The sequence below is a fragment of the Corylus avellana genome, chromosome ca5, assembly GCF_901000735.1.
Source record: "Corylus avellana chromosome ca5, CavTom2PMs-1.0".
Taxonomy (NCBI): domain Eukaryota; kingdom Viridiplantae; phylum Streptophyta; class Magnoliopsida; order Fagales; family Betulaceae; genus Corylus; species Corylus avellana.
The window spans coordinates 202,757-222,464 of record NC_081545.1 but is presented as its reverse complement, the minus strand read 5'-3'; the positions used below and the strand labels follow the sequence as shown (position 1 = coordinate 222,464).

General features: G+C 37.6%; 2 protein-coding genes, 1 long non-coding RNA gene and 1 pseudogene across 3 annotated transcripts; 1 reads left to right on the top strand and 3 right to left on the bottom strand.

Annotated features, from left to right (window-relative positions):
- The first annotated feature begins 3,179 nt into the window (after positions 1-3,179).
- Positions 3,180-6,394, top strand: LOC132183092 (transmembrane 9 superfamily member 12). Its single transcript, XM_059596489.1, has 2 exons — positions 3,180-3,359; positions 3,883-6,394. The coding sequence occupies exon 2, from the start codon at positions 3,974-3,976 to the stop codon at positions 5,957-5,959; it is 1,986 nt and encodes a 661-aa protein (XP_059452472.1). The 5' UTR covers positions 3,180-3,359; positions 3,883-3,973; the 3' UTR covers positions 5,960-6,394.
- A 573-nt stretch (positions 6,395-6,967) lies between these two features.
- Positions 6,968-8,400, bottom strand: LOC132183093 (chlorophyll a-b binding protein 8, chloroplastic). Its single transcript, XM_059596490.1, has 3 exons — positions 8,094-8,400; positions 7,851-7,909; positions 6,968-7,727 (listed from the first exon to the last, which is right to left on the bottom strand). The coding sequence occupies exons 1-3, from the start codon at positions 8,244-8,246 to the stop codon at positions 7,112-7,114; spliced, it is 828 nt and encodes a 275-aa protein (XP_059452473.1). The 5' UTR covers positions 8,247-8,400; the 3' UTR covers positions 6,968-7,111.
- Positions 8,401-10,583: 2,183 nt separating this feature from the next.
- Positions 10,584-12,794, bottom strand: LOC132181395 (uncharacterized). The gene is made up of 2 exons (XR_009440242.1): positions 12,376-12,794; positions 10,584-11,008 (listed from the first exon to the last, which is right to left on the bottom strand). It is a non-coding gene; the product is annotated as an uncharacterized LOC132181395 (long non-coding RNA).
- Positions 12,795-13,285: 491 nt separating this feature from the next.
- LOC132180579 (serine/threonine-protein kinase SRK2A-like) overlaps positions 13,286-19,708 on the bottom strand; it is a 7,984-nt pseudogene continuing 1,561 nt past the window's right edge.

Here is a 19,708-nt window from a genome sequence, read left to right as displayed (position 1 = left end):
ATTAAGAAATTGTAGCCACGCGATACTAACGGAGAAAAAAAAAATGTTTTCTCTTTTATTGGGTTTATCTTTTATGTGAGAATAAAAGTTAAGTGTATTCGAAGTTTTGTCTCTGCTATTGTTTGTACTCTATTTTTTTAGAGTGAATTTTCTCTTGGCAGTCTTCGCTTGTGAATGAAAGCTTGTAAGTCGAACCGCATTAAATCTTATTGTCTTGTATGATTGAATTATTTTTATTTAGTTATTTTCTGCTTTTTTGGGATCTTAAAATTATTTTGTCACGACACTCTCATGAATTGTTATAGGAGTTGTGTTACTATTCATATTCAATGTACAATGTGATTATTACAATCGTTACAATTTATTATTATCTTATGGAATAATTCTATACCACATCATTTTATTCCCTAAAGTTACTGTAGCGTGATTTTTTTTTTGAACCATGCCACATCAGCTTTGTGGGTATAAAAGATGGTGTATAACATTACTCTCTCTTATCACATCCTCAATGAGTGATTCTATTAATCATCCATTATTTCCTTCTCATCCCCCCAAATTTGATGTGGTGTTGTCCCTCAAACCAAAAGATTAATCCTCATAAACAAAATGCTATAGGAAACCACGCCATGTTAGTTTTGGAGGATGGGAGGGAGATAATGGGGTGATATATAGCATTACTCCAAGTCTCCATCCGCTACATTCTTAGTTGAAATTTAATCTTTATCTTGTATTTTCAATTGCCAACTTCTTATCTTTATCAGCCTTTTTAATGGGAGAAAATGCCCTAATTTTTCCATTTTAAATCATTTATGGAGGGACATATAATAGCAAAGTTTAAAAGTTTCAAATGTCACTCATGTTGAAACGCGAAATTTAAATCCTAACGCTCACAACCAACAATTATGCATTCGTTAAAAATAGTTATCAAACCACTTAAGAAAGCATAAAACAATCACGCATCAACATACTAATTTTTGTTGATGAAGTAGAAACCCTTTGAATAACACTTCAAAGGTAAAACCACTTCGAGATAATTAAACATAGGAAATCAACACTACGAAAAGATTCAAGTACAAGCAAAACATACTTACAACCCTTTGTAATGGTTTAGACAGTATATACGTAAACAAGCATCCCACCTGCCTCCTACCTCAACAGCTCTAGTTCCTTACTAGCTAATCTCTCTTTTTGATCTCTTTATTGAGCTATCGGTAGACTTCAAACAGTTTATTGAGGTAGAGCCAAACATAGTTTGATCACTCTAAGAGATTGAAACTCATAAGCACATACCAATAGTATCTCTTGGCACACAGAACTCTCAATGTTTGAAATCACTCTAACTCAACCTTGAATTCCACTACTCAGCTAAACAGAAATTGTGCCTCCAAAGTTCTTTTATAGACTTGTGAAAATCAGCTGTGAAACCCTAAAGTCGGTTTAGGCTTTATGTAGCCACATTTGGACAGTTTAATGAGGCCTTCGGACATCCTTAGGGCTTCAATCCTTAAAACAACATCTTGTCTAGACACCAACAAATGCCATAGTGGATGAGAGTTTTCATTTCTCAAATAAGTTTGGACATGTGCGAACGGACCAGCAGACAAAACCTTTTGTGTAGGGGCCGCCTAGACATTAGCAGATGCCCAAATAAGCGAAACTAATTGTTTGAGTATTTCGTCTAGACATTAGCAAGCGAGCCTCCACATAGAACTTCTTGCACTTGATTTTCTTGAGCAATCTTCAATCCAAATCCTAAGTATAAATCCACCCAACCACAATATTACAAAGAGAAATTCTAGGGGTACTAACTCTTTTACTAGTAAAGGCTTACTAAAATGATGTGTAGCTTATTTATTTGTACTCGTTACATTTTTCTTAATTAATTGTTATGTTTTTCTCCAATGAATGAGTTATACATCAATTTAGTAAGCCTCTATTAATAAAAGAATTAGTACTCTTAATATCTCTCTATTACAAACGGTGCTTGTTTTAGGCACCGAACAAGCTACTAGTAAATAAATAAAAAACGTAGCAAAACTAAAGAAACAAGTGTAAATCACTAAATCCCCAAATCAACTCATTTATGTCCAACGTTATACAATCCCAACTGTCAGTATCGATCCACATCCACAAGCCCACAACATAGAATTTTCTTTCTCTAACTTGACACATTAGAGAAGGGAATTAGGGAGTATGTGTAACTGAAATATCAGCCTACTAACTTGAGCTCACCAAACAATTGACACGTCTTTCCACTCCACTTCCAAACCATTTGGTCACCTTGGTGCCACCAAGGTAATTTTCGCAACTACTTGGTGAGACTCAAATTTCAAGCATAGAGCACAGTGACAAATGAAGGAAATCAAGATAAACCATTCTAAAGACCATCATTATGGAGGAACTAACCGTAAGCAGTTGAGAGCAAACCCTTATAAAAGGCAACTCATGACAACCAGATAAATAAACTTTTTGTTTCTTCCTAAAATTCTACTATAATTTTTTATTTTTTTATCTTTATCTTAAGCCATTATATATATATATATATATATATATATTGTCTAATGATTTAAGCATCAAAGTCATTCGTCACCGGCCTACATCGATAAGCTCTTTTGCTTACTTCTCTCCTACTCTGCATGTTCCTTTGATTGATATTCTAGCACGAAAAAAAAAAAAAATTCTAACAATTATAATTTGAATATGTTAAATCTAAGAATGAAAAAAAAAAAGGTAAAAATATTTTTGTTAGAACATGTTTGACATGGAGTTAATACATGATCTTTACTATTACAATAATTTTTTTTTTTTTTTTTAAAGAAGTATATTATATAGAAAATATACGGCCCAAGGACCCCTATGCTTTTGTGCTTTCTGACTTTGAAACCTTGTTTTCTAATTTGATATTTTTGGCTATAGTGACCCAAAAGCCGTGGGTCACCCACGGTCATGGCTAACATGCCTTCTTCTTTTATGGTATTTATGGTATTTTTTTATTTTTTAATTTAAAAATGTTTATTTTATACAAAGACATCTTATATTTTTTTCAATTAGAAAATTAGAGGATACTAAAGTTAAAAGAAAAAGAAAAAAAAAAAAAAAAAGTGCGAAAGAAGATGTGTGAGTGACATATTTTCCCCGTGTTGTTACCTTTGTATTACTCCAGAGTAACTACTTATCTAGCGTGCCGGTACCCGGTGGTGGTCTTACTTTTCCATTGAAAGAAGGTTCCAGTTACGGGAGCAGAATAGGGTTCGCACTCTGCTTCGTTGTAACGCTCTGCAGCACAGCTAGCCAGCGAGAGCATCAGATCCGACGCTACCCGATCAGCAGATCTATGCTCTGATTGGATCTGGCCGGAGGTGCGTTTCCTTCCATTTCCATAGCTCGTATAATTTTCTTGAGTAGAATTTGCTTTTGTTACTTTCGTGTGTCGTTGGCATAGATCTGTGCCATTTCGGTTATGGCTCTCTTTCATTTTTATCATTGGGTACCCGTTCTCTTTGCTGTTGTTTTTTTTTTTATTATTAGTATTTGTGGGTCTGCGCAATATATTTTCTGGAAAAATTTGTTAATGATCTGCTTCTGATTATTAGTAAGAATTGTTTTTGAGCCCTTTCTTGTTTCGAGTCTTTGTATGTTGTAGCAATTATCTGCTTTTGTGAGCCAATGGGTGTTGGGATTCTTTGCCAAATCCCAAACATCCTGTGTATTATGTACACGGACCTCCCTCAATGGATCTGTGTTTTTTTTGGGGTAGAAAAACCTTACCTTGTATGCCTTCTTAAACATGTGCCCAAATAATATTCTTTGAATTTCTTTCTATTTTTCTTCTCCTAAATATTTTCCAGAGCCTAACACTCGAAATGGTTCCATCTTGTGTAGATTTGGCGTTGAATGTTTCCGTAAGACTAGTAGCCTAGGCAGAGATCCACCACTGATCCAAACAGATCTGCTGTCTTCTCTTTCAATTTCAATGGCTTTATCAAAATGGAGGATGCCCTCCGTATGCTGGGCTTTCCTCTGTGTGGTTCTTCTCTTTGCGCATACTTGCAATGGGTTTTATCTTCCGGGAAGCTACATGCACACTTATTCTAACGGGGAAGCAATATTTGCCAAAGTTAACTCCTTGACTTCCATAGAAACCGAGCTTCCCTTCAGCTACTACAGTCTCCCTTACTGTGAGCCCGACGGTGGTGTCAAGAAAAGTGCCGAGAATCTTGGAGAACTCCTCATGGGAGATCAGATTGACAACTCTCCTTACCGTTTCCGAATGAATGTTAATGAGACTGTCTACCTCTGTACTACCAGCCCATTGAATGAGCATCAGGTCAAGCTCTTGAAACAGAGAACCCGCGATCTGTATCAAGTGAACATGATTCTGGATAACTTGCCTGCCATGAGGTACGCCAAGCAAAATGGAATTAACTTCCAGTGGACTGGGTTTCCTGTTGGGTATACACCACCAAATAGTAATGAAGATTACATCATTAATCATCTCAAGTTCAGGGTCTTGGTTCATGAGTATGAAGGGAGGGGTGTGGAGATCATAGGGACTGGGGAAGAAGGTATGGGTGTTATTTCTTCTGATGCTGATAAGAAGAAGGCATCTGGGTTCGAGATAGTTGGTTTTGAGGTTATCCCCTGCACCGTGAAGTATGATCCTGAAGTCATGAAGAAACTTGTCAGGTACGCTAGTATCTCATCTGTAGATTGCCCCACGGAGCTTGACAAGTCTCAAATAATACGGGAGCAAGAGAGAGTATCCTTCACTTACGAGGTTGAATTCGTGAAAAGCAATATACGATGGCCATCAAGATGGGATGCTTATTTGAAGATGGAAGGTGCCCGAGTCCACTGGTTCTCTATTCTAAATTCACTGATGGTAATTTTTTTCCTAGCCGGTATAGTTTTTGTTATATTCTTAAGGACTGTGAGGAGGGACTTAACGAGGTATGAGGAATTGGACAAAGAAGCTCAAGCTCAGATGAATGAGGAGCTTTCTGGGTGGAAGCTTGTTGTGGGTGATGTGTTCAGAGAACCAAATTGTTCCAAGCTACTTTGCGTGATGGTCGGTGATGGTGTTCAGATTACAGGGATGGCAATTGTCACTATCATTTTTGCAGCCCTTGGTTTCATGTCACCAGCTTCACGAGGAATGCTGCTGACAGGAATGATTATTCTTTATCTTTTCCTGGGAATTGCTGCTGGGTATGTTGGTGTACGTCTCTGGAGAACCATAAAAGGAACTTCAGAAGGTTGGAGGTCTGTTTCATGGTCGGTTGCCTGCTTCTTTTCTGGAATTGTCTTTATTATTCTTACTGTGCTGAATTTCATTCTCTGGAGCAGCAATAGTACTGGTGCTATTCCCATTTCCTTGTACTTTGTACTCTTGTTCCTCTGGTTCTGCATTTCGGTGCCACTCACCCTCCTTGGAGGATTCTTAGGGACACGAGCTGAGGCAATTCAGTACCCTGTGCGAACCAACCAGATCCCAAGGGAAATTCCTGCACGCAAATATCCATCATGGCTTCTTGTTCTCGGTGCAGGGACGCTTCCCTTTGGAACCCTCTTCATTGAGCTTTTCTTTATCCTTTCTAGCATCTGGCTTGGGAGGTTCTATTATGTCTTTGGGTTCCTGCTAATTGTTCTTTCGTTGCTAGTTATTGTTTGTGCTGAAGTGTCAGTGGTCCTCACCTACATGCATCTATGTGTGGAGGATTGGCGGTGGTGGTGGAAAGCTTTCTTTGCTTCAGGTTCAGTTGCTCTTTATGTGTTCCTATATTCCATCAATTACTTGGTTTTTGACCTGCAAAGTTTGAGTGGGCCGGTGTCAGCTACACTATATCTCGGCTATTCACTCATCATGGCAGTTGCAATCATGTTGTCGACTGGCACCATTGGCTTCCTTATGTCTTTCTACTTTGTTCATTACCTATTCTCATCCGTAAAGATTGATTGAAGGTTATCTCTGGTATTCTTCATCAATCTTTTGGAGAAGACTCCAGTATGTAGGAAGAGGAAACTTTCTTGGTTAAAGTTTTTAGCTTTACCTGTCTGAGGCTGATTGTTTACAGGACATATTTAGAGGCTCTCAGATGATTGCTGATGCTACCAAAGCCTGTTATATTTTCTGTGGCATCTTGAGTTTAGAGGACTTCATAATCGTATTTTGCTCTCTTCCCATCTTGATCTGCAGCACACAATCCCCACCTCTTACTTATTTTTGTGTCACCACTTGGGTTTTTTTACATTTAATAGTTTTGAGGTTCATTTGCATTATGTGTTTTCGTTTAATCAAATTGTTCGGAAAAGTTGTAATTGTTTAGACTTTCTATCCTTGTATTATCTTTCCTTCTATAACTGAATAGAAAGGTTGATTGGTCATTTTATTTGATCTCTCACGCTGATTAGTGTTATCTGTGCACTTCACTCGGAAATTTAAGGAATTGATTTAGTCGAGAATCAATGGAACTCAGAAATATTAAAATATGACAAATTGGAGAGCAGAACCCCAATTGCTGTAGGAAGTTTCCATCCGCAGTGGAAGTGATTGAAATTCTTGAGTGGCTGTGGCGAAGCTCGTATTTGCTACCAGCAATAGAATTGAGATGTAGAGTAAGAAGTGGATAATCTCATTGCTTGATATAATTCTGAGAAGCAATGTACATGTGGTCTTGAGGAGTCCATCTTGAGATATGGCTTCTCACCATATGGTACTAGACTAAGTTGTGATGGGCAAGGACTGATTCGTATGTAGATTGAAAATGGAGTCTTTGTTGATTTTGTTCCGAGTGATTTTTACATTTTTTGGCAAGGAAAATTCTGGCACCACACCGGATGAAATGCTCATGAATCCTCGAGAATTATAAAATGCCGCCTGCTTCGCTACATTCGATGATGGTGCACACAAGGATGCATTAAGAGGTCTATTTTCAGTTCTTAACATGCCATTACCGAGAGAGTTGAGTTACAGGAAGATCACAAGTAAGATTAATCTAACATCGCGTTACAAGAGGGAGAGAGAGCGGGAGAGAGAGGGAGAGAGATACAAAGGGGGGTTGGGTTGGTTGTTCCAAACAACAAAGGGACATTATGTATAATAATAGTCCTCTTAATGGAACTTGAGGCTAGTCAAGACGTTGTTGTTGACAGGGTCGGCCAAGTGATCCAGGAGGTTTTGGAAAGGGCCAACGCCTGTCACAAGACCTTGTACAAAGTAACCCAGTATGGCCAACATGGCCAACCTCCCATTCTTTACCTCCTTGAGCTTCAAGTCCTTGAGCGACTTCTCGTCCTTTCCAAAGCCAAGAGGGTTAAACAAGGGTCCCCCAGGGTAGGCTGGCTCCCCAGACCCTCCCAAATACTTCTCAAACCCCAAGAAGTACTGTTTGCCCATGGATCCTGGCTTGGCCCAGTCTTGAAACCTCCTGTGCTCTGCAAATCCCATCAGTGCCATCTCAAACACAAAAAGAGTGTAATTGTCTGCCCAGTAATTGTACGTCCCAGCCGGCGGAATTACGCCAGTTTTGAACCAAGGGAGGGCTGTTTCCTGGGGGATAAGGCCAAGCTTCCCAAATATCTCCGGTGCTATTGCACCCACTGCACCCAGCATGGCATAACGTCCGTTGATGACCTCGCCATAGGCCAACCACTTGGGCTCAATGAATCCTCCTGTACCTTCAGGATCCGAGAGGCCTAGAGGGTCGAATCCGTAGTCACCCGGGAGGCTGTAAATTTTATATTAATTAATATTCAAAGAAGTGGATCAAATATGAAGAGTACTATATGACATATCGAAGCCTAAGTAAACCACAAGGAAATTAATGGAAATTGCATGATGCATGAGTTACCTGCCGTCCAAGTAAGAAAGGCTCTGCTTGGATGCAAACCACAAGGGTCTATCTCCTTGCTGAAATCAAATTAATCAAGCACATAAACATAGATTAGATAGAATTAATGTACACTTTGGACACACACAAACACACACACACACACACACACATATATATATATATATATATATATATATATATATAACGATCTACTTACACTAACCGAATACTTTTCTTAGTAGATAATAAGAAGAAACAAACCTTAACAGGTGGAGTGGCTGCTGCCCTTACTGCAAAGGAAGCTTTTCTTGAGAAGCCAATTGGAGATTGGAGTGGTCTTGCTCCTAGTATCTGTCTGGTAACCTCCACTGACGAGGTAAGAGATGATGATGATACCAGCGCTTGCGTTGCCATTTCCTTCTCTCTTTCTCTCGCTCTCTACACCGCTTTTTATGATCAAAGTAGTGGGCAGACTGCGAGAAACTGATTATCTAAAGAATGAGATCCAGTATTTACAACGACAAACAAATATGGGCCAAGCTGAGCCACTGCTTGTAGTTGTGGGCACGGTGGCACTGATTTTCTGGCTGTTATGTGAGCTGACCCGACTTTCAGTTTCAGATTAGGTTAGGATCTGATTCTCCAACAAGGAGTGCACACGTGGCTTCATTGGATAAGGGATTTCCAGTTGAGTTATATCTTCTATTCAACCATGGCATAAAAGTTCCATTTTTTTCCCACCAGTCAATCAATGACAAATCAGCAAGAGCAAAATTAAAAACAAGAGTAAAGAGCACCGGATTATACCTCCTAATATACTCTTAAAGCCTGAAACACCCAATATCAAACGAACCCATTCTTTCTCTCTTCCAAAAAAAAATCAAATCCTCCAACAAATCTGTAACGCCCAGGCCGATCCCATGCCCAGCAGGCTGCCACCCACCGCATGGCCGTAGCAGGCAGCACCCATGCCCAGCAGGCTGCCACGCACCTCCCAGCCGGCCGGAACAGGCTGGACCCACGCCGCGCAGCCCACCGCCCAGCCCACGGCTGCTCTGGCTGTACACCACCACTGCTCCTGCTGTTGTTGATTTGCTTTTGTGATTTGTATAGTTGCAGTGGATTGATGTTGTTTTTGATGTTGGCTTCTGTGAAGTGTGGTATTTTTTTATTTAGGTTCAGACCATTTCGTAAGCTTTGATTGTTTTGGTTTTATGTTTTGGATTGAAATTATCTAGTGCATCCAAATTTATTTTGTAACTTGTAATAAGGTAGCTTGTCACCCATTTAGTGGTGGGCAAAAACATATAGAAGACGCGCTCAGTGCAGTTTTGCTCTCCCTCAGGTACTCCACTCGCACGTGGCGGCCTGTATATCATCATTTATTTATATTTTTATTTGCTGGCTCGTGAAATTTTTAAACGTGCGATTGTTCTTTGAGATTGCATGAAATGAAGTAATTGTGTAATTAATGCAATACGATCCCAGATATCCTAGATAGATATTGCTCGCCATTAAATAATATTGATTGTTTTCTCCTAATTTTATTTATTTATTTCCCCCATAGGGGAATCCATTCGTTGAAGCCATGGTTGGCTTGGTTGTGATAAAACTTTTAATTTTGGCTGGCCTTTAATTTTATTGAACCATTTTCGTTTTGCGGATTTTCTTTTTTAACGATCTGCTTTACATATTTTTATTATTGAGGCCTGGCTAAATATTTATCATTTATCTTCATATATATATATATATATATATATATATATATATATATATATATATAGGGTTTAGGGTATATATAAAACAAACAAAAAACAAAAAATATTCCAATATCTGACAATCACACTTCAATACCCCATTCACCGGCATCCGTGAACAGTAAGCACGCCGGTAACGTGGCACATGCCGGTGACTTGGCACATGTTTTTTGTATCTTAGTTATGAGTTCATGTTGCACAAAGAAATATGATTTTTTCTTGTATGCATGCAGAAAAAATGTTCACAAGGTAATGGTGGCCTACTCGTATAGAACCCTATGAAACCGTGAATGGGGTGTTGTAGTGTGATTGTTGGATATTGGAATATTTTTTGTTTTTTGTTTTATATATATGTATATATATATATATATGAAGATAAATGATAAAATATTTAGCCAGGCCTCAATAATAAAAATATGTAAAGCAGACCGTTAAAAAAGAAAATCTGCAAAATGAAAATGGTTCAATAAAACTAAAGGCCAGCCAAAATTAAAAGCATTATCACAACCAAGCCAACCATGGCTTCAACGAATGGATTCCCCTATGAGGATTTAAGAAGTAACTAAGATGGGAAACTCAATTCGCAATCTAACATCTCCTATTCTAATGCATAATCATATCAACATGACAACTCTAAACACTGTCAATTAATCAAGTAAATCATCCAGTGCATAATAGTCTTGCTTAACTAAAATCATAGGAAAAAAAAAACACTAGATTAGGCCACACACTACTTACTCTATCTGTTCGACTTAATACAGTTATGCAATGCAACAAAAGCTGGTCAAAGATGTAGTTTTATCTAAAAATATTAAAAAGCCCATACTATGAAATACAATTACCTCTAGCAGTTGAAATCATAAACATTGATACAACAGATCACACAAATACAAGATTCCTAACAGAATTCCAAAGAAGACACAAAAACTTAACACTCATTTCCAAATGCAGCAAAAGGTCAACCTTGCACATGATTCAAGAATTACACGCATCAGAATTGAAAATGAAATTTATAAAGCTTTATATGGCATACAATCCACATCAGAATCCTAAATTGTATTTGTGTGGTATTCCCTCACACACTAACAGCATCAAGAAAAATCATGAGGATTAGCACCTTGTGTATGATACAATAAAATGATAATAATACTACCATTATGAATTTAGAACAATGTCAGTCTCTTTCTTTACGTACAGAAGCATGCCCTCCTAAATCTGAATTTTGCAATATCAAGGATTTGCATAACAAACAAGAATAATAACCCATCACTAAAGTCAGAAACTATCTAAAAAAACATTATTGTAATTTGTGGTTGTTAAGGCGACACGATAACTTAAAATGAGCATTCCCACACAATTTAGTTCTTACTCTCTAAGCAGATTCTGCAACCATCTTCACTTCCTCAAGTAAATTATAATCTACACATAATATTCCAAAACAGAAAAGTATTGGTATAAACATGTAAGAAAAGTAGCAACCTTCATCAATCAAGTTATAACATACTCACTAAGATTTTAAGAAATAACAAAGAATTATTTCAACCCGTTTAGAGAAAAAATAATGAGCTTCTCCAAGCAAATTATAAGCCACCTATGAAAATGTATTCAAGCCTATAAAAAGGGTATTGAATCTGACACTAAAGGAGCAATAGGAGGGAATTTCAATTTAAAAAAACCACAGGTACTAAAATTTATAAGTCACATAAAGAGCATCACAATTTGATTAAAAAAACACAATGTAGAAAACTTCCTCAAGGAAATTATAATCCATGAATAGGAGGGGGGAAAAGTCCATAATTGCCACGTAGTTCCCAAAATATCAAGAGAAAATACCAAATTTTCACAAGCTAATGGTGGCCTACTCATATAGAACCCTATGAAACCGTGAATGGGGTATTGAAGTGTGCTTGTCGGATATTGGAATATTTTTTGTTTTTTGTTTTTATATATATATGAAGATAAATGATAAAATATTTAGCCAGGCCTCATTAACTCAAGAATATTAAATAGATGAACATTAATGACAGGAAATATTTATGGCTACTATATGAAGAGAAAATACCAAATTTTCACAAGCTAATGGTGGCCTACTCGTATAGAACCCTATGAAACCGTGAATGGGGTATTGAAGTATGCTTGTCGGATATTTGAATATTTTCTGTTTTTATATATATATGAAGATAAATGATAAAATATTTAGCCAGGCCTCATTAACACAAGAATATTAAATAGATGAACATTAATGACAGGAAATATTTATGGCTGATTCGAGGTAGCCAGGCCTCTCAACATGGAAATAATTCCAAATAAGATTCAACTTCCTTTCTCCTCATGCGATTCTCTTTAAATAAACAAATTTTCCAATTTGAATTCGACCAAATCCAACTTCTTATAACTGTCCAAGATTAACACCCATTTAAGCAAGTTTCTAAATTAAATTTTCACCAAATCAAATTTATCTTATTTGCCCAAGATTGACGCGTCGTTCAAATTTATTGTTGAGATAATTTCCCAATCAATCTCAAATTAGCAAAATGTAAAAGATAATTAGAGAAATTCAAAACCAGCAAACAAAAGGGTGGCTGAAATCAAAGAAAATACAGAATTTGAAAGACGAAAGCACACCTATTCGCATAGAACACCGTGAAATCGTGCAAAGGGTATTGATATTTGAAGCCAAAATAGCCAACTACCACCGGGAATTAGAGAACTTTCAACGCAGCAAACAAAAGGCTCTCTGAATTTCAAAAAAAAAAAAGGGCAGAGAAATTGATAGAGAAAAGTACCAGAGACGAGCAGATTATCGTCGAACTGAGAGAGCGGGACGAGCAGTGTCTGGCTTCTCTTTCCCGTACACCCAGCGCGTTGCATTTGAGCTTTGACGCAAGGAAGGCTACAAGAGCGCAGGGGGCAACTGGACTCCTGTACTTTGATGGGTTCTTTTGCACTCCTCACACAAAGGTGGGTCTTTGGCGCTTGGGTTCGTCGGATCTAGGTCTTCTTGGCCCTCCATTTCACTACAAACACTAAAGAGAAAGAGGAAGCCACACCAGTGCCGGTGGGGGAAAACCCATGGGATGGTGGGAGGGATAAAATGGATTTGGGAAGAAAATGGGGGAAAATTTTGGGAGGAAAGCGTTTCGCAGAAATGATTTTGAGAGAGGGAGAGGCGATTTTGAATGGGTTTGGGGAAAAATTTGTGGGAAAATAGTCGTGGGAATGGTTTTTTTTTTTGGGGAACGGGTTTTGAAGCGTTTTTTATTTTTTTATTTTTTTAATTTGGGGCAAACGTGGCATGTGCCACGTCATCCGCGTGCTTACTGTTTACACACGCCGGTGTCCCTAATATCATTATTCCTCTTAAATATTGACACGGCATCTAAATCCTTAGTTCACTTGCTTCAATAGTGCATGGCATGTGGACCCCACAAAATAAATCTTGAAACCCACAAAATCAAAAGCAGACATAACAGCAATAAATTATCTTTGTGGGTACATCACTAGAAATTCATAGTTTTTTTTTGCCAATAACTCTTCATCTCAAAGATTTAATAATTAACTATCAAAGAAATGAGATTCAAAACATTATTCCCCTGTATCAGTTCAAAGAACAAAAACCAAGATCCTCTATACAGCTAGAAAAAAGTCAAGAAAACGCATATAACAACTTACGGAGCAAACATGTTAGATAAAACCTCAAATTTTCCAACACACCTGATTAGTAAGAAAAGTATTTTCAAGAAAAATTACAAATGCAAATTAGCTTGATGTCATTCATGTATTTTCGAGATAATTTGATTCAAAATTCTTAACAAAGATTATTAACCTGGTCGTGTACATACCTTTAGAGGATTTGCAACAAAAATGCGAGAAAGAAGATGTTTACAATATTGAGATATGTGAATGTAGTCTTAAATCTTGTATTGCATAGCCATTATTCGCTGCAGAAGAAATGGTAAAGCTATTAAATTGTTAAAATAAGAAACCTAATAATTTCAAGGATGGCCAAAATGAAGGTAAATTACATTGATGGTTTTCCTGAAATTCTTCGGATCCTGTGGATCTTCAAATGAGTATGCTCCCACCAGCATAACATAAAGAGTCACTCCACATGACCACACATCCACCAACTGAACAAACACAAAGCAAACTTAAATAGTAACTTGCAAAGCAAATGGCATTCATATTGCACAAAAAAGAAACAGGTGAAACAAAAGGGTGGAACGTAGTTTGACATTTTTCTTATTCTTCTCAAGCTGGAGAAGTGTTCAACTACTTGCCTTCTGAAGTGTCTCATACATCATTAGGCTTTGCAGTGAAGCAAATATTCTACTACAAAAGGATAGTTTTTATTCATAATATAATGATTAATTTGGGTATTTTCCTTTAAAAAAATTAAAATCTGCTTTTGCTATATCGACTTCATGGGCAGAACATAACAAAGGATCACATATGACACCAATAAAACAAATACTACAAGTACAAGACAGTAACACGGAGGGGGGGATGGGGTTCTTTTAGATTTCAACTCATCTAGTGAAAGGTTAAATCCTAGTACTTGAAACACCACTTGAGCTAAAACATAAAAATCTTTGAAGATTAATTTGAAAAATTTTCAACTCGTCACAACCAATTGACATACAGTCTTAGGTGTCTTTAAGAATAATTACAAAACACAAATGGTCTAGTTATAAAGTGAATCCAAATCGGACTTAATACTGCAGAGAAATGAATCATGTAAAGAAAGTAATACACACTACTAAGGTTTAACAACATAACTAATCTAAATTACCTTCCCATCATACTCTCTTCGAGAAAGAACCTCGTGTGCAATATATGCTGGAGTTCCAACAGATGATTTGGGTCTTGAATGCAAGAGAGAGGACTACACAAATAAAGCTAATCAGAGGATAAAAATTTAGATATACATCGGAGAAAGTTTTCCCACACTAAGCTTAATCTGTCCTTAAACCTTTGAATAACCAAAATCACATATTTTGAGACGTGGAGCAAGGCTTCAATCCAGCTTCAAATATTTGTGGCATATTTGCTTCAGACAAGGAATTAAAGGGAAAAGTCAAACTCATGTAGAGAAAGAAGGCAAATTACATATCAGGACATTTATATACATAATATATTCCTAGAATTGAAAAAAAAAAAAAAAAAAAAAAAACCCACTAATCTTTTGATATCTTTTACCGTAGAGAGCCCGTTTGAGGGTGGGTTTTTAAACCAAATTACAATTTTGGAGTATTTAAGATTGGGATTTTAAAAATGTAAATTTTAAAATCGTGGAAAAATCTTGTGCAATTTTAATATGTTTTACCAAACGCTTATGCAATTTTAAAAAGTGACAATTTCAAAAATGCAATTTTTAAAGTCGTACTCCCAAACGAGCTCAGAATGACAATAGCACACTCTCGAAATAAGCTACTGGAAAAAATATATGGCTTGAAAGTAGCAAAGAAAAATACATGAACAAAATTTATAATATTTTATACTCTGTTTGGCTGCTTAGAAACGCAAGGGGAAAAAAGCATATGTAATTTAGATCTTTGTATTCATTTTTCTCTTATATTGATAAATTTGTTTTCATAAGTAAAATCATCCTTTTAAATCACACATACTGTGAGATGCAAAAAAAAAAAAAATCTTTTTAGGTCTTTTCCAAAATATTCTCAGCAAACAAAAATGAAAGTATTCCCATGATTAAGGAACCAGAAATTTGTGAAGGTGGAGCTCACTATAAGTCAAGAACAACAAACAAACCTCATCTTCACTAAACCTTCAGGCAGCACAAATTCTCTCAAATAGCTCTCTTGTTGGAACAAGTGGCTCATATTCTACTACTGGCTCATTGAGTGTAATTAGTTGATGTGGGTGGGGACAAATAAGTTGTGGAGGGTATTTTGGGGTTTTTCAAAATACTTACAATTAGGGTTTTCCTATAAATATGTTATGTTGTAATCCTATATTATTGAATAGTAAAATATAGCCGCACTCTCTCCTGTGGACGTAGGCACATTGCCGAACCACGTAAATTTGTGTCTCGACTCTCTCTTTTCAAATTTCATATTATTCATCATTGTTATACACGGTAACAACAATTGGTATCAGAGCCTAGCTCTACGATGGCTGGGATTGGCACATCTTATTCACAATTTGACGTGATGAAGTTCGATGGATCCGATAATTTCGGCTTATGGCAAAGACATGTCAAGGATTTGTTGGTGCAATAAGGGATGGTGAAGGCATTATATAGGACGAAACCAGAAGGGATGGCAGACATAGATTGGAAGGAACTTGAGGCGAAAACAGTGGCTACTATTCGGCTTTGTCTGGGAGATGACGTGATGTATCATGTCTTGGACGAAGAATCTCCGGCGGCAGTTTGGTTGAAACCGAAAAGTCGGTATATGTCAAAGTTGTTGGCGAACAAGCTCTATCTAAAGCAGCAGTTGTACGGCTTGAAGATGGCGGAGGGCTCGGATTTGAGCCAACACATCAACGTGTTCAATTAAGTGATCAGCGATTTGAAGAGGGTTGATGTAAAGTTCGAAAACGAAGACAAGACGTTCATGCTATTGAATTCACTCCCAACTTCTCCTACGTATGAGAATTTGGTTACAACTTTGACATGGGGGAAAGAGACCATGGAGTTAGAGGACGTTACAGGAGCCTTGTTGGCTTTTCATCAGAGGAAGAAAATCAATTATGAAAGTTCTCAAGAAGAAGGGCTAGTTGTAAAAGGTAACCAAGAGCGTGGAAAAAGTATTAACAAGGGTGGTTCGAATGACAAGAATTCTTGGTCAAAGTCTAGGAAGAGGAAGGACATCATCTGTTATAAGTGCGGAAAGAAAGGGCATATGAAGCGGGATTGTCCAGACTGGAAGAAGAAAAAGGACGACGAGAATTAAGGTTCCTCAAGGTCTGTGAACGTAGTAGAGGAAAATTTAGACAATTCTGATTGTGATATGCTTTCCATTGCATCTAATTCAGAGCATCCTGCGGGTTCTTAGATTCTGGACTCAGCATGTTCATTTCACATAACGTCAAACAGAGATTGGTTTGACACCTACTGGTCAGTTAATTTTGGTATAGTTACTATAGGTAATTGTGCACATTATAAAATTACTGGCATAGGTAATATCAGAATTAAGATGTTTGATGGTGTGATTAGAATATTATATGATGTTAGATAAGTCCCAGAAGTGGAAAAAAATCTAATTTCATTAGGCACCTTAGACTCAAACGGTTATGGTTATAAGCCTGAAGGTGGGGTTATGAAGGTAACTAAGGGTGCGATGATATTGATGAAAGAGCAGAAAAGTTCAAAGAATATCTATAAACTGTTAGGAAGTACAATTGTAGGTGGAGTCGCCTCTGTGGAGTGTGAGTCTGATTGTACTGTTTTGTGGCATATGCGGTTGGGTCATATGAGTGAGCGGGGCATGTTGTAACTTCATAAGAGAAATCCATTGAAGGGTGTTAAAACGTGCAAGCTTGATTTTTGTAAGTTCTGTATTCTGGGAAAGCAGAATTGGGCACAATTCAAGACTGCCACACACAAGATAGAGGGTATTCTGGATTATGTTCATTCTGATGTTTGGAGACTAGTGAGGACAGCGTCACAAGGAGGACATATGTATTTCGTGATCTTTATTGATGATTTCTCCAGAAAAGTTTGGGTGTAGTTCATGCGGCACAAATCAGAAACGTTTGCCAAGTTCAATTTGTGAAAAGCTGAAGTGGAGAACCAAATTGGGAAGAAGGTTAAGTGTCTCATGACAGATAATGGAACTGAGTATACAAACGACAAGTTCAAGGATTTTTGTGAGTAGCATGATATAAAGAGGCATTTCACAGTACACAAGACACCACAACAAAATGGTGTGACGGAAAGGATGAATAGGTCTGTTGCAGAGAAAGCATGATGTCTCAGGTTAAATGCTGAACTTGAAAATATTTTCTGGGAAGATGCAGTGAGTATGGCATGCTACTTGATCAACAGGTCATCAAGGGTAGCACTAGATGGAAAAGTTGTAGAGGAGGTGTGGACAGGTAATGAGGTAGATTACTTTGGACTGAGAGTATTTGGTTGTCCAGCCTATGTGCACATACCTAGTGAAGAACGATCGAAACTTGATCCGAAGTCTAGATAGTGTGTCTTTCTCGGATATGGGAAAGGGGTTAAAGGTTACAAGTTTTGAGATCCGAAGGCAAATAGGGCTGTGATCAGTAGAGACGTGGTTCTTGATGAAAATTCCATGTTGAAGAGTACTCAGAGTAAAGAGCAGCAGGTGCTAGAAAGCAATAGCAGTGATAAATAAGTGGTGCAAGTGGAGTTAGAGACTCCTGTGCAGGAGAACACTTCTTATAGGGTACAGAGACCTCTACTTCAGGAGTTAAGGAGCATCACTATAGCCATGGACAGGCCTACATGTACTATCAAGCCATTAACCAAGTACGTTTTTGAAGACATGGTTTCTTATGCTCTTGTCATCAGCAGCAGAGATCTTACTACTTTTCACGAGGCTGTCAATAGCTAAGAGAAGAGTAAATGGGTGGGTGTTATGGGGGAATCTCTGCATAAAAACCAGATGTGGGATTCGGTGGAGCTTCTAGAGAGGAAGAAGGCGATAGGGTATAAATGGGTGTTTAAGAAAAAGGAAACAGTATCAGAAAAAAGGGGGGGAAAAGTTCAAGGCTCACTTAGTAGCAAAGGGTTATTCACAGCAAAAAGAGGTTGATTATGAGGAAATATTTTCTCCAGTGGTCAGACATACTTCTATCTGAGCGGTATTGGCGTTGGTAGCTCATTATGACATGACATTGGAGCAAATGGATGTGAAGATAGCTTTTCTCCATAGTGATTTGGAGGAACAGATTTACATGGAGCGGCCAGAAGGGTTCAGTCAACCTGGACAGGAGTACTTGGTCTGTAAATTGAAGAAGTCACTTTATGGGCTGAAGTAGTCTCCAATGCAGTGGTATAAGCGGTTTGACCCCTACATGATCAGAATTGGCTACAAGAGATGTGAGTATGACTATTGTGTCTATGTGAGGAGCCTTGATGATGGCTCATTTATTTTTCTGTTACTATACGTAGATGATATGCTTATTGCAGCAAAGAGTATAGTAGAGTTTAACAAACTGAAGGTTTTGTTGACGATTGGGATTAAATAGAAAAGAAACAAAGGTTGAGATTTAACCAAGAACATTTCCATCCAAACTGTGTCCGTTTTAGGTGTTGTAGTTAAAACAGTTTTGGTTTGCAAACAATTCTCTAACATCAGTATTAAGTGAGATAAGGTTAGATGCTTACTTGAGAAAACAATGATGACCAGCGGCGCAACAACAAGGAGCAGCCCACGAAAAGAGAACCCAACTTGTCTTGTTTCTCTTAAGACCGCACAATATTTTTAGGAGCAATAGCCAGTTGGGTGATGGGGTAGGTATCTTGCATCTGGATTTCTGGTTAGGTTTTTTTTTTTTTACTCTTGTACTCTTTCTTTGAAGCAACAGAAGTGGTTGACAAGAAATCAAAAATAAAGAAAAAAAATGCTCCGCCTTTTCTCCTCAATTTCTTCTCTGAATCCAAATCGGTTTAGGTAGATTTTTTTTACTCCTTTCTCCACCATTCCTTCTCTGAATACAAAATGTTTAGGTAGATTTTGTTTTTGACTTCTGTAAACTTTTCTGTAGCAAATGAAAAAAAAAAAAAAACTTCAGTTTACCCCCCTAAATTTCTAGCCGATTTGACAAAACCCTTCTTAACTTTCAAATCACTCACTTTGGACCCCTGAACTTTGATTTTCTCTCACTTTGGACCCCTCTGTTAGTTTTCAATATTAAAGTCAAATAATTTGACTTTTTATGCCCATTATACCCTCACTCAAAAATTACACCGTTTTAGGCCCCAAAACTACAATACCCACCCAGCCCAAAACGACGTCGTTTTGGGCATTAAAATTATTTTTTTAAAAAAATATATATATTAAAAAAAAAATCGTTCGGGGTGGCTGGAGCCACCCCCATGGCCGGTTTAGGGGTGGTCGAGCTACCCCTAGGCCTTCTGGGGTGGTCCGGCCACCCCCAAAATGCCAAAAAAAAAAAAAA